The sequence below is a fragment of the Mus caroli genome, chromosome 17, assembly GCF_900094665.2.
Source record: "Mus caroli chromosome 17, CAROLI_EIJ_v1.1, whole genome shotgun sequence".
NCBI classification, from domain to species: domain Eukaryota; kingdom Metazoa; phylum Chordata; class Mammalia; order Rodentia; family Muridae; genus Mus; species Mus caroli.
The window spans coordinates 33564393-33579018 of record NC_034586.1 but is presented as its reverse complement, the minus strand read 5'-3'; the positions used below and the strand labels follow the sequence as shown (position 1 = coordinate 33579018).

Below are 14626 nucleotides of genomic sequence, written 5' to 3'. Positions count from 1 at the left end.
CCAGAGATGGTCCCACCCACAAGGGGCCTTTCCCCCTTCATCACTAATTGAGAAAAATGCCTTATAGTTAGATCTCATGGAGGCATTTCCTCAACTGAAGCTCCTTTTTCTCTGATAACACCAGCTGTGTCAAGTTGACACAAAAATAGCCAGTACAAACAGTGAGGTGCTTAGGCCAAGCATTCAAGGGAGGATCATGGAGGAAGGCCCACTCCGTGGAGGACTGCTGCTTACTGGCTTCCTCATCCTGCTTTTATATAATCAAGGAGCACAGGCTCAGCACTGATTTGGACCCTTAAAGTCTTGCACAGAGGAAATCTGATGAAGATATTTGGTCCACCAAGTTTCACCCCCCTGTATAAAGTAGCTTGTGTCAAATTGACAAAACCAAAACACCCAGGTCAGGTCTGAATAAAAATGTCCTGAATAGGCTCAGGCGTTTGCTCAGTTCATCCTCAGCTTCTGGAGCTGGAGAAGAAGATATGAAATCCCTTATCTGGATCCTAGCTGTCAGAATCCTTCCTGTCCTCCAAATCTTCTCCCAGAGCTCATAGCTCACATGGAGCCCATGCTAAGAGTCACCTGACCTGTCCCTCACCCATATTCTAGATGACTTTTCACCTATCACTTGCATCCCTGGAATGAATACTGTCCCTGTGACTCTGTAAAGTGTGTCTTCTAACCTTGTACCACACAAACCATATTACCCAAATTTGGTTTGCAGTTTAAGCCTCTTTGTAGTTCTCTGATAGTTTCTATATGGCACTATTGCCATATATTCTTGTCTTCAAGAAATACCAGGTAGGTTTGGTGGTCACAGCAGAAACTAGTTCTCCAATAGGGAAGTAGGGAGAGTCCAGGTGAGTTACAACAGAAATGGAGTTTTCTAGGTAGTGCATCTTAGCCAATCTGAGCTCTGGGTCCTCTGTGAGACTCTTTCCCTACTGAACTCAGGACTCATGCATATGTTTCTGAATCAAGGACAGGGATTAGGAAAGTTCAAGGTCAATGGATTCCTCCTTTGCTTATGCCTACAAGCTGAGTCAGGACTTGTCTCTCTTCACTTTATAACCTTCATGGGCATTGGGGAGTTGGTGTCTCTAGGTATTGCCAATAGGAATGACAGACATGGTTATTTCTATAGTGTGGTTCTGCTCTAATCTCCCCAGCAGTACCTGAAGGAGATCCTTGCTACTGCTCATATTCTCTAAATTTATGAATGAAAGACACACATGCAGCCTTCTATTTTAATTTGCCTTAAACAGCTCAGTGAGCCACATCCAAAATTCCACATTGCTAGTGGCTCCCTCACATACTTCTGACTATTACTCACTGAAATCCATATTCTATCTTTGCTACCCTGGACTCAGGCTTGCAGACCTCCTAGGCCTAATTCCCGACTTTTTCAAGTTGGCAGTCTCTGTACATTTGTCCTACACTTCTCAGGGTTGGATCTTCTCCTTCCTGACATGGTAGCTCCTTCCTCCTGCTTCCTTCTCTGGAAATCCTAGGAATCCTGCCTCTGTCTCCCTGTCCAGTTGTTGGCCACTGGCAATTCTATTTACAAATCACAGCCAGTGAGAGGCATAGACCTTCAGTGTATTACATGCAGACATGCACATTCCAGTGTAATTTTGGAAACCCAAATAATATTATCCAAGCATTAAACCAAATTCACAACACATGCTGAGATGGGTAACTGTAGAGCCTACCTCCTTACTACAACCTAAATCTTGGGTCCAGTTTCCTGGGACTACTGTGTGGAGACAAGTGGCCTTACCCTCATCTATGTCCTACTGGTTTGAGTCACAACTTTCTCCTGAGTCCAAACATGGGGACCAACATGCCAGCAATGTTAGACCATTTTGTTCTAATTATGTCTAGACATCTATATCTATCTATCTATCTATCTATTTATATATATATATATAATATTACATTATATTAAATTGTAATATATATTTATATATTGTAATATATATATATTACAATTTCTCTGTATTCCCAAGGTATATTGCCTTCTGTCACCTATATTCATCCATACTATGTTATGAACAGAAATTTATGACCCTTATTTTATTGAAAAATGATACATAATAATTTCATACTGGATCAAAACAAGTCTTGAGGATCCATGGATACCTGTGCCTATTAATAGGGTCTTGAATGATTTTTTATTTTTTTCCCTATGCTTTTCTTATTTTTAAATTTTATTTCGTCTTTTTTTCACTCTAGATTTAATGCCTGTCATAGTCCACCCTCTGACTAGTCAACATCCCATACCTCCTACCACCCCTTACCTCAAAGGACGATGTCCCCAAACCCCCAGCCCCTACCACAGCAGACCTCTCTACTCCTTGGTGCCTCCAGTCTTTTGAAGGTTAGGTACATTGTCTCTGACTGAACCCAAACTTTGCAGTCCTTTGCTGGATATGTGTTGAGGGCCTCATATCAGCTGGTGTATGCTGCCTGGTTGGTGGTCAAGTGTCTGAGAGATCTAGGCAGTCCATATTAATTGAGACTGCTGGTCCTCCTACAGGATTGCCCTCCTCCTCAGCTTCTTCCAGCTTTTCTCTATTTTAATCACAGGGTTCAGCAACTTCTGTCCATTGGTTGGATGTACATATCTACATCTGACATTTTCAGCTGCTCATTGGGTCTGTCAGAGGGCAATCATGGTAGAGCCCTTTTTGTGAGCATTCCATAGCCTCAGTAATAGTGACAGGCCTTGAGGCCTCCCTGAGAGCTGGATCCCATATTGGATCTGTCACTGGACCTCCTTTTCCTCAGGCTCTTCTTCTTTTTAATCCCTGTAGTTCTGTAACAATTATGGGTCAGGGATTTTAGCTGTAGAATGGCACCCTCCCTCTCTAACTTGATGCCCTGTCTTTCTGCTGGAAGTGGGCTCTACAAGTTCTCTCTCCCCAATGGAGGGCATTTCATCCAAGGTCCCTCCTTTTGATACTGAGAGTCTCTCACCTCCCAGGTCTCTAAAACATTCTGGAGGGTCCCCCTACCTCCTACCTCCTAAGCATGCCTGTTTCTATTCTATCTGCTGTTTCCCATGGTTTCAGTCTTTTCCCCCAACCCAATACCTGGTCATCCCCCCCCCCCCGCTTCCCCTCCCTGTCCCCTTTCCCACCCAGATCCCTCTTTCACTCCCCAGTCCTCTGATTGCTTTCATCTCCCTCCCACATGGGATAAGATTTTCATCTGGCCAGTGGTTCCTCAAAGACCTCTCTTCAGTTCTAATAACATAGCTGAGATCACAAGCACATGGGAAGAATCTGACCATAGCCCAAGGTAACCTTCTTTTAATTCTGCCATTTTCAGGACAAATCTGTCCATTCACAGAATCTGAATCTCATCCTATGGGTCACATTCTTTTCTGAAGGGCATGAGTTCAAAATAGCACTCCAAAGGTCATGCCTGGGTATCTTGTCCTGGAAATACCACATGGAGTATCAATATGAGCACAGTCACAACTGAGCCCTGATCATGATCAAGGATGCACCTTGTACCTCTATGTGTGGGGGGACTATATTAGGTTAGCATGGACACCTAATGGAGAATCAGGATAGAGAAGTGGGTATGTAGGCTGAGCCCTTAAGTTTATTCCATGTGACTTTATTTATACTAAAGCTTCTTCCTATATGAAAAGCAAATATTAATTCTATTTTCTTTTAATTGATATTAAAATAGTAGAGATATATCTACCATATACCATTTAAGTTTTTAACTTATTTTAGAACATGTCCTCAGTATATAGTTCAGGTTAATCTTGAACTTGCAAACATCATGTTGGCAAGTTGAGTTCTGTGGATTTGTTAGACATGTTATACTACCCAAGGCTGTCTAAAACCAGGTTTTACCTCTCATGTCTTTGACAGAATAGCAGAGAGATGATCTGTGTTACCTGACAGGAAAACTTCCTAATATTGTCACTGACAGTTGACAGAAGAAGACAAGGACACATGACTCATACACAAAACTGAGAACAAGTATAACTCAAGTTGAAACAATAATCTAAATTTCTCCTGATTTAACATCAGACTAAAGCCTGAACAGACTGACTGTTCACCCAAGAGAACATCACAGACCATGGACAAGGCTGAAAACTGCCTAAGACCTTTGGATCACATGACCCAGAAGAACAGGTGTACTGGAAGATTGGTATTAGGAGACAGGAAAATTATTCAGGAGGAAAGCGACAATGTGAAAGCCCAGGTGGAACCAGCAGCAACTGTGCACAGCCCAGGGCTCCCTTGACTCCACACTGTAACCAATGCCATACAGGTAATGGATTTAGCACAGAAATCACAAATTTCATAAGGGTCTGAGCTTTATTTGGTCATCAAGTTTTACTCATTTTAATGACATCAATCAAACAATCTGTCAAGAAGTTGCAAGAACATAAGCTAATAGTTAAGAAAAGACAGGAGCATGAGATGCTAGGTTGGTGAAAGATAAATTCCAATTGGGGATGGAGGTTTCCCAGTCCTGCCTGTGTGGGAATATGAGAGATAACTGAGGGAAACACACAATAAGAGTCAAGATGGGGCTTCTTCCTGCCTGTGAGCTGCTTACACTGTGCTGAGAGGAGACAGACACCTAGTCACAGTCAGGTGTAGAAAGAGAAGGCAACATGGGAGGAGAAGCCAGAAACATTGTTTAATGGCTCTGTACCACATCTGTCTTAACCTGTAGGTAAAAAGAATAAGAAACACAGATATGTATCATTAAATGATGACATAGACAACAGCTCCTCACTCACTCATAGATACCCAATCCCAGGAGTCCCCATCCCTCAGGATTCTATGTTCTGTCCCTCTCTCTGGTGCATACCAGGACCTTTAGGGTGTCTCTTTTTACTGCTGTAACAGAAAGCTGGGCATCCAAGGAATTTCATCTCACTGTGGCAAGCAAAGCAAAACTGAGTGTGTTCTTTTCTATATCAATATGTTTCCCATGGCTGTGTCACAACTTTTATTACTGATTAGATTGAACATAGCTGTTTCCTATTTAACCTGGAAGCATGCTCTTATATTAGATGTCATGGAGGCAGCAGGGTGAAGATGACCTAGAGGAATCTCCGGGCCTTTATGTAAGATAAGTGTACAGAACTGTGTCTCCAGATCCAGATAATCATGATGGAAACCTGTCCATAAAATGTGATGTCTGGAACCCTGGATGTTTACTCTAAATAGGGAATGTCTCTTTGACACCTGAGCGCTGAGAATAAGATCTCTGACATCTCTGTCAATGTAATTATTCTGTTTATTATGTTCTTTATGATTGGCAATGAAGTTACTCTCAACACATCTGCCCTGTATAAACTGCAGTTATGTGGATGAAATCTGCTGTCATGTGGCAGGGCATTTCACAGCTTAGGCTTGTTATTTCCCTGGAGACATGAACTAAGTCCCTGACCCTTTCTTACCTCTAGTCCTTCTCTTCCATATCAGCAAAGTCATCATAGCTCCCATAAGCAGAGCTCCAATAACCACAGCAATAACAATATGCATAAAGGAAATGGTGGGCTCAGGAGGCACTGGGAAGGAAATGAAGGGAAACAGAGTGAAGACCCTACCTTCAGCCCTCTATGTTGTCCCTGCTGTAGCTCTCCCTGAGCACTCCCACTCTCTCAGAACCATGTCTATGCTCAATTCCAGTCCTTACCCCATCTCAGGGTGATGGACTCAGGCAGCCCCTCATGATTCACATGACATTTATATCTATGTTCTTCTCCAGAAAGTACCACAACAGCTGCCCACTTCTGGAAGGTTCCATCCCCTGTAGGCATGGTCTCTGTGACCTCCATGTCCAGGGTTTGATTGCTTTCTTCCCTTTCCCAGGTTAAGGTGATTTCAGCAGGGTAAAATTTCAAGGCCCAGCACCTCAGAGTGATTTTCTTATCAGGTCTGACCTTACGGATCACATGTATTTTGGGGATATCTAGGGGGGGGGAACAATCGGAAATTTAAGACACTTGGCATTTTTCTTAGGGAACAATCAATGCATATGTAACTTTGTGTGAATGGACAGTAGAGTTAGCTTGAGAGAGAGGTGTCAACCCCACACAGCAACCTAAATTGAAGATATGGGTGTGGTTGTCTATTCCTTGGAATGTTTTGGAATCAACATGAGCAGTACAGAGGAGAAAATGCTGTATCATTCTGGTTCTTTTTTTTTTTTTTTTTGGTTTTTTGAGACAGGGTTTCTCTGTATAGTCCTGGCTGTCCTGGAACTCACTTTGTAGACCAGGCTAGCCTCGAACTCAGAAATCCACTGGCCTCTGCCTCCCGAGTGCTAGGATTAAAGGCATGCGCCACCACGCCCAGCTTCATTCTGGTTCTTAATGGGAGGAGACTAAAGACTCAAATACACTGAGGATAGGCCTCAAATGCATTGTAAACACACTGTGAACAGGCCTGGAAGATATCATGGTTCACAAATTAAATTGAAGGAACTGCTGCTTAATTTACAGAATGATCTCTCCTAAGAGAATGCTTAACACTAGAAAGAGTCCCTCCTTCATGTTGATTCAAGAAACCCACAAACCATATTTCCCCTTTGATGAAAGATAGAGTTAGTATTTCAGCATCCCAGAGCTCCTGTGTCGGAACAGATGGGGCAGTTTCTGTCCTTACCTGTTCTCAGCAAAATCTCCTTTCCATACTCCAGCTCTGTGAGGAATAAGTCCACACATTCAACCTTCAGGAAATTCTTCACATTTTGTGTAAAACCTGATGAGTCCCACTCTTCTCTGAGAATCTCAGCAAACTTGCCCACTGGGGTCCAAGTGCTTAGGTCCTCATTCAGCCTGATGTAATCATGGTCATTGAAGACTACTTCAAAGAATCCATTTCTGAAATACCCTCGAGGCAGAATATAGCAGCCATACCTTCTCTGGATCGTGTGATATCCTGAACAAGAACCCACTTTCAGACACCCCAACAAGCCCAAACAATTGATAGGACCCTTCAGAGAAATGGTCTCTTCCATATGCCCTTTCTAAGTGGACTGTAGTTTGGTCTTAAGTGGACAGAAAATCACAACAGTGTCCTATGGCTCCCTTGAGACATGGGTCACATTTTCCAGGAGAAAAACACGGTCATGAAGACCAGGTTCAGGCCCTTGGAGAGGTGGAAATTTGGAGTTTCTGAATAGACTTACTCACCAGTTACACTGTAGTTGTAGATTTTGAGCATCCTTTGCAGTATCTCTGTTAAATCCTGAAAATAGCTCAGAATGAGGTCTGTGTTATCCTTCCAATACTCTGGCTTCTTTTGATCTATCCATGGTGCACAGTGCTCTGTCCTCTGAACATCTCTTCTGCTGTTGAATCTCTCAAACTGTATATCATCCACAAAGCCAACACTGATGAAGTGGGGCTTAGGCAGCCAGGGCAAGGTGAAGAGAGTTTGGAAAAAGCCAAAAAAGTGGGTACCTAGGTATAGTGAGTCTTTAGATGTTAACCCCACAAGAGGACCCTCTGGTGCTCCACAAAACAGACCCCAGGGGTAAGTAGGATTAGGAAACAAGGGGCAGGAGTAGGATGTAAAGTGGTGAAGTGAATCTAGGTTCTTGCTGGGATAATATAGAGTTTCCTGGTGCTCCACCCCTAGAGATGCACTCCTTTGTTTGCTAAGGTGGGTCTTTTCCCTATGGACGACCCCACTCACCATCTGAATGACTGGTCATGGCCAGCAGAACCTGCAGCAGCAGGAAGAGAGCCTCGGTAACAAAGGTCTTCATCTTGCTTGAAGAGTGGAGATGGAGACTCAGAGTCTGCTATTATCTGTTCATTTCATTATCTTGAAAGGAGGAGCCTGATTGGTTTGTCTTAAGAATTCCCAAAGGTAGTTATAGAGGCCTTTGGGGTTTGGTGATGGAAAAATGAATGCCTGGAAGAGAACTCTCTAGGGTCATCCCTTTGCAGCTCAGATACTGCTCAGATGCACTGCCATGAGAGGATTTCCATTCGTGGATTATTAGAGTTCTTAGGCATCACTGGCCCCAATTATATCTCAATGAATGGAGACCTGACAACTTGGATTACAGTTGGGAAGAGAGCTGAGAGGACCAGACAACTGTGGGAGGAGTTAGATTATGCACAAGATGTGAAGACTTATCTGGACTTTGAATGTGGGAAGTCATTCCTCTCACAGTTGGGCTATTGGAAGATAATTTTATTTAGAAGTGTGGACAGGAAATTCCCCATGTGCTCTAAGACTACAGCTCCTGTTTTCTGAGGATAAGTCCCAGAGGGATAAGCCTTCATTAAGAACAGTTCAAGCTGTCAATTAAACATCAGGTCCTTCCATTTGCTTTCTGAACCATGAACTCTCTCAAACCAGTTCCATGTCCATGCACGATGACTCTGTAGTCTGACTCCAATGTTTCTGAGTCTTTCCTCTTCACCCGGTCAGTATGAGAAATCCATATCCCTAGAGAGAGATCAGCATATCCTCTGTCCAGCTTCATGCTGATGCTCAAACTTTCCAGATTACCCCACCCATACCCTAAATATATATTACTGTGTGGTGTTGGCACCCCTCTTTCAAGCCAACTCTCCTGTTCATTTATAAAAAGGTAACCTGATCACTGATGGAGCCTCAGGAAGACTATAAAATGCCCTAAATTTTCAATTGTTTCCCTCAGACACGCTTAAAGTACATGCAAATCCTAGGGACAGACCTGACAGAAAAAAATCACCCTGAGGTGCTGGGTGCTGAGGCCCTGAATGTCTACCAAACTGAAATCAACCCTAACCTGGCAGAATTATGGGAACAAGCAGAATCAGAACATGGAGGTGGTATAGACCAGGCCTGCAGGGGATGGACCCTTCCAGATATAGGCAGCTTGGTGATGCCATGGGGAAGAGGAGAGATACAGGTGTCCTGTGATTCATGAGGGGCTGCCTGAGCACATTACCCTGAGATAGAGAAAGGACAAGGTGTGTGCACAGAGACCATTCAGAGAGAGTGGGAATCCTTTGGGAGATCTAGAATGGCGTAAAGAATGAGAGCTAGAGGTCAGAGAACTCACACTTGCTTTCTTTCCCTTCCCTTTCCAGAGCTGCCAACGTGCACCTTCCCATCCATGGCTATTGTGACTTCTCTGGTTCTTAAAGCCCTGCTTATCAGAACAGTAGTGACTTTTCTGATACATAAGAGAAGGACTAAAAGTAAACAAAGGATGGAATGAATCTTAGTTCACATCTCCATGGGGATTTCAAACCTGAGCTGAGTGTGTAACCTGACAAATGACAGCAGATTCCCTCCACACAGCTGCTAATTTAGCCTGGGGTTTTGTGCTGACATTAACTCCATTATGAAACATAAAGAGAATAGTGCACAGATTCATAGCAGCAATGACAGAAGTGGCAGAGACCTGATGCTCAGCTCTCAGAAGTCAGAGGGAAATTCCCTACTTAGAATAGGAACCCAGTCAGCCAGTTATCCCTCTTCATGTACAGTCTTCCATCTTGTTTATCTGAATCTGCAGTCACATTTCTGGAAACATATTTGAGATAAGAATTGGGAGATTTTTCTAGGCCCTCTGGATCCTGCTACCTCCATGAGCCCTAATAAAAGGGTTTATTTCCAAGAGTAAAATAAGAGACAGCTATGCTCTGTCTTGACAATAGTAACAGTGGTGGCTATTTCCTGCTCAACTTAATATAGAAAGAAGCTCATGAGGAATCATAGCCAGCCTATATCTCCTCATTTAGTTCTATTGTCAATTGACTTGGATTCAATTCTGTTTTCAATAGGAGATAAAGTTCCTAGGATGTCCAGCTTTCTTTTACAGCATTAAATGATGATACCCTAAAGGGCCTGGATTTCAGGAGGGAGATGAACAGAGAAGAGAATCCTGTGGTATGGGAATTCTTGAAATTAAGGTAGTGTGAACATGTGATGTGCTGTTCAGTATGTCACCATTTAAACACATTTATTCCTGTGCTTTTTGTCTACAGGGTTTTAAGACAAAAGGCCATACAATATCTGTTCTGAATTCTCCTCCAATGTGGCTTCAAAACCTGGTGCCTTCTCTTTCTACTTCTGACTGTGACTATGTGTATGTCTTCCAAGCACTATGTAAGAGGTCATGGGCAGCAACAAACTCCATCTCCACCCTTACTTTGTGTTCCTCTGTTATCTCTCATGCTCCATCACAGACAAGGCTTGGAAACCTCCATCCTGATTGAACTTTAACTTTCACTGAGCTGCAACTTCATGCTTCTTGATTTAATAAAGCATTTGTATATGACTTTGAAACTTCTTGTCAGAGTGTGTGATTGACTCATGTCCTGAAGATGAGTAAAATTTATGGAGAAAATAAAGGCTCAGATTCATATGAATTTTGTGCTTGTAATAAATCCTTTGCAAATAGGACATTGGTTTTGGTGTTAAGTCAAGCAAGGCCTGGGCTTAGCACAGTTGTCTCCTGGTGTATTATTCAGGGTTCTCTACAGGAATAAAACTTATGACACACACAAAACACACACAATTTATTCACATATACATATACATCATCTACAGCTACAGCTACATATATGGATTTTTTTTTGCAATGACTTACAAACTGCAGTCTAACTAATCCAACATCTGTAAATAGAAAGATGAAGAATATACTAGTTGTTCAGTCCCATGAGGCTAGATGTGTCATATGGTCTTCTGTATAAGCTAGAATTCTGAAGAAATAAACTGTAAAAGATGTGCTGGCAAGTAAGTGCAAGCATGTGAAGAAGATTGAGACTTCCTTCTTCCATTGTCCTTATATAGGCCTCTAGAAGAAGGTATAACTTAGACTAAATGTAGGTACAACCATGCCTGGATGTGGAACTTGCTGTGTCCCAGCCTTGAACTGAGAGGTATGTTAGCCTCAGTCTCATGGGATTAAAGGCATATACTATTTCATATGAGTCCTAACGTTTTAGGGCCACTGTGCTTCAAGATCTGGATCAAAGATGTGCCCTTCATTTCTAGATTATATATCATTCCAGATATAATCAAGTTTAAAACCAGGAAGAACTATCAAACTGGGTCCACCAGGCTTTCACCTTGTCCCTTTCCACCTGTGGCATCTTGCTATATTTTAATCCCTATTGTTTTGATACACCTGTTACTCTAATTTATGTGAAGAAAGAGATCAAGTACTTTTAGGGCTTGGGTCTCATTGTCTGTACTGTTTCCAGTTCATATTCCTTAAGTAATTTACGTGCCAGGATGATAGTTGGTCATATTCATTGTTTCCCCTTCTTCCTATCTCTACCTTGGGTCACAGTTAAAGTCCAAAGAGGCAGTATGGTCATGAGGATAACCCTGATCATTGTTCTAGGGAAGTTTCCATAACTGTGACCCAAGGTATAGATGGAAGCAAGATGAAGTTGTGAATATGGGTATGACCAACTCTGCTCCTGGAGGTCTGTTCTCAGGAACAGCTTTCATTTTACTATGTCCCAGGTGTCTATCATCTCCTTCATCATCACCATGAATGTGCTTATGCTTTTCTATTTATCTTTACATAAGCCCCAGGTTGATCAAGCTCTTATACATGATTATTACAATGCACATAGGGACATAGCACATGCACAGCTTATGCTTGAAATCCCACTTAGAGAAATCATGGACCTTGGCCACTCTTTGCCTTTATTGTCCATCTTTATCATAAAATGACCATAGCTTCCATATGCATAGCTCCAAGAACCTGACAGAAATATTTCCCACAATGGAGATGGAGAGCCGAGGGGCAAGGAATAGTAAGTTTGGGGTTTTTTTTTTGGTTTGTTTGTTTTACCTCTGTCTCTTAGTACTGACTTGTGAGGTACTCTCAAGGAGTCCAACATTCCAACACAGTGGGATTTGTGCTCATAGCCAGTCTTTTCCCTTCTCAGGGCGAGGGGCTAAATTAGCAGCTCATGATTCACATAACATGCATCTTGCTCCTCCCAAGAAGCCAAAGTCACAGCTATCCACTGATGGAAATTTCCATCCCTTGCAGCCCTGGTCAGCACCAGTGCCATGTCATGAGTTTGGTTGTTCCCATCTCTCTTCCAGCTCAGGGTGAAACAGGGAGTAGAAGTCCAGGGGCCAGCATGTCAGGCTGATTTTCTTCAACATACAAGGTCATGCATCACAAGTGTTTGAAGGGCATTCTGAAGAGAAAATGGGTAAAATTAAGGCATTTAGATTTTAATCTAGAAAGCCAGCAGTGCTCACGAGACCATGCCTAGAGAGAAGGGAAATGTTAGGCTTTAGGAATGATACATGCTCCACAGAGCCGCCCAAAGTAAATATCCAGATATATTATACTGAGCCTACATCTAACTCTAAACAACTAGACTTCTGAATGCCTCTGGGCAGGTACTCAAGAGACAGAGCAACCCAGAACTCAGGCTTCCAATGTCACTGTGTTTGGACAGTGAACATAAGAGAGGCCATAGTTTCCAAAGCAGATGGAAAGGAACTGCTACTTAATTGACAAAATAAACTGAGCTGAGAGAAGTGTGATCTCTCTGGAGAGCTCCTTGCTCGTGTTGAGTCAGGATACCCATGAGTATGCCTTCCTTATTATGCCACTCATAATAACCATTTAAGCTACCTACTTCTGAGCAGGAAGCCTCAGAGGACAGGAGCACCAAGCTCAGAGCAGATGGGAGAGGTTCTTTCCTTACCTTCAACTTGGGGGAGGAACATAGAATCAGGCTTTCAGACTTGGTGCTGAAGATGTAGAAGAGAGCTCAAATGGCCTGCAAGTTGCAAGCAGAGAGATACAGTGTGTGCCACTAGCCTTAGGGTGGGCTTTTGAAACTCCCAAGACCACCCAGACTGACACACTTCACCCTATAATGCATTCGAATATATATTCAAATATATATATTCAAAAATATATATATATAACCCTATGGACTCCAAACTTATTCAAACTACCACAGATAACATCACTATGCAACTACTATGCAGCTAGACATCTTTAGACTGTGAACATTCCTGTGCTAGATAAAGCAGTAACTGTCACATACAAAGCCCTGCTATGACCTTCATGCCTGTGGGATGGAGACATAAATTAAAATGAAAACTAAATCATGCTCATTCAGGTCCAAAATCTCTACAATTTCCACTACCTAGCACCTGTTCCATTTGGTTGCTGGTGTGGAGACTTCTGGAGAACTTCTTACTCACAGTCTTCACTCTGGAACTAGGGGTCCACAGGCTCCCTTTCAACCAGTTCAGAGCCCTGTGTTGTCTTTATCTCCTGATTCTATTACTCTGGCTCCTCCTTCATCCAACCAGGCACTTGGCTCTTTTGTTTGAGTTAAGTGTGTTTATGTCCCCAAACTACCCATGATTTAACAAATTCTAAGGAAACAAAAAGAGGGTCTCAGAGGTTCTGGTTGGACACAATGATGTATAGATACCTCATGGAGTATGAACTGGAAGCAGTACAGAAATTGAGAACCCAGTTCTCTCATGGAAACCCATGAAGATTCACTAGCTTGAAGAGGAATACAGCTGGGGCTTGGAAAAGGGATGGAAAAGAAAGCAGGGCAGGGCTGACCAGCAGGAAAGCCCAGATGAGTTTGGTAAGGTAACAAAGGAGGCAAGTCGTTAGGTGGTCCATCTTCTCAAACTAATTCTTTACTGATGTGACACTCACAGGTTTTGGTATGATTCTGAGTTAGGGTCATCACCCTTAAAAAATGGAGGTATGGAACATAGTGGAACTCAAGTTGAGTAATGAGTAGAGATCAACTAAGGGCAGTTTCCATTTCATTTCATAAGCCTGATATCAGGGAGGCCCCTTGTGTTTCCTAGAATTGTCTATGGGAGTGACATGGACAGGTGGGTGGGTAATAGAAAGATGGAGTCCTGGGATCTCCATCAGGACAAGTTGCTTACCCAAATTGCTATGCTTGGCATGTTGACAACACACTCCTGCATCCATCCTGGGAGAAAGTAAGTCAGCAGTTCTCAAACATTTTAATGTAAGGATCTCTACACCTGTAAGAAGTGAATGGACCTCAATGTAATTTTGCCTATGTGGATGTTTAATTATCCTACAGTGAACCAAGTGTATTGAGACCTCTGCTGTAATGAAGATATTGTAGTCCTTGAATGAAAGAATGATATTTTAAGTGTGAATTGACCATTTTTCAAAGCAGAGTTATGGTGGAAAAGAAAGAGCCTTTTCTGGGTGTTTACATTCTCTTAAGTACCTTTATTGTTCCCACTTTATAATATGTGGCTGTGTCTTTAACATTTTCCCACTTGAATAGGAAAATGTAGCATAAAGAAACAAATATGACATATATATATATATATATATATATATATATATACTATTTGTAAGTTTGTGTGTATGTGAATTTTTGTGTCCCTCTCTGTCTGCCTCTGTTTCTTTATCTTTGTGGAGCTCTCTGTCTCTGTCTGTCTCTCTTTATGTGTGTGTGTGTGTGTGTGTGGGTATCATAATAGAGTCAATTGTCTGTATAAAAACAAAAAAGGACACATGCTCCACTATGTTCATAGCAGCCATATTTATAATAGCCAGAAGCTGGAAAGAACCCAGATGCCCCTCAACAGAGGAATGGATACAGAAAATGTGGTACATTTACACA

General features: G+C 42.4%; 2 protein-coding genes across 3 annotated transcripts in view; one reads left to right on the top strand and one right to left on the bottom strand.

Annotated features, from left to right (window-relative positions):
* LOC110283719 (E3 ubiquitin-protein ligase TRIM39) overlaps positions 1 to 14626 on the top strand; it is a 529744-nt gene that overhangs the window by 280507 nt on the left and 234611 nt on the right. The gene's annotated exons all lie outside the window — the stretch shown is intronic.
* Positions 4419 to 7758, bottom strand: LOC110283726 (HLA class I histocompatibility antigen, A-25 alpha chain-like). 2 transcript variants are annotated; one of them, XM_029471228.1, is made up of 6 exons: positions 7686 to 7758; positions 7181 to 7450; positions 6651 to 6926; positions 5680 to 5955; positions 5441 to 5551; positions 4419 to 4701 (listed from the first exon to the last, which is right to left on the bottom strand). In XM_029471228.1, the coding sequence occupies exons 1-6, from the start codon at positions 7756 to 7758 to the stop codon at positions 4697 to 4699; spliced, it is 1011 nt and encodes a 336-aa protein (XP_029327088.1). In that variant the 3' UTR covers positions 4419 to 4696. The 2 variants fall into 2 exon arrangements, with proteins under 2 accessions (XP_029327088.1, XP_021004839.1); XM_021149180.1 differs by lacking the exon at positions 4419 to 4701 and having other exon boundaries at positions 5418 to 5551.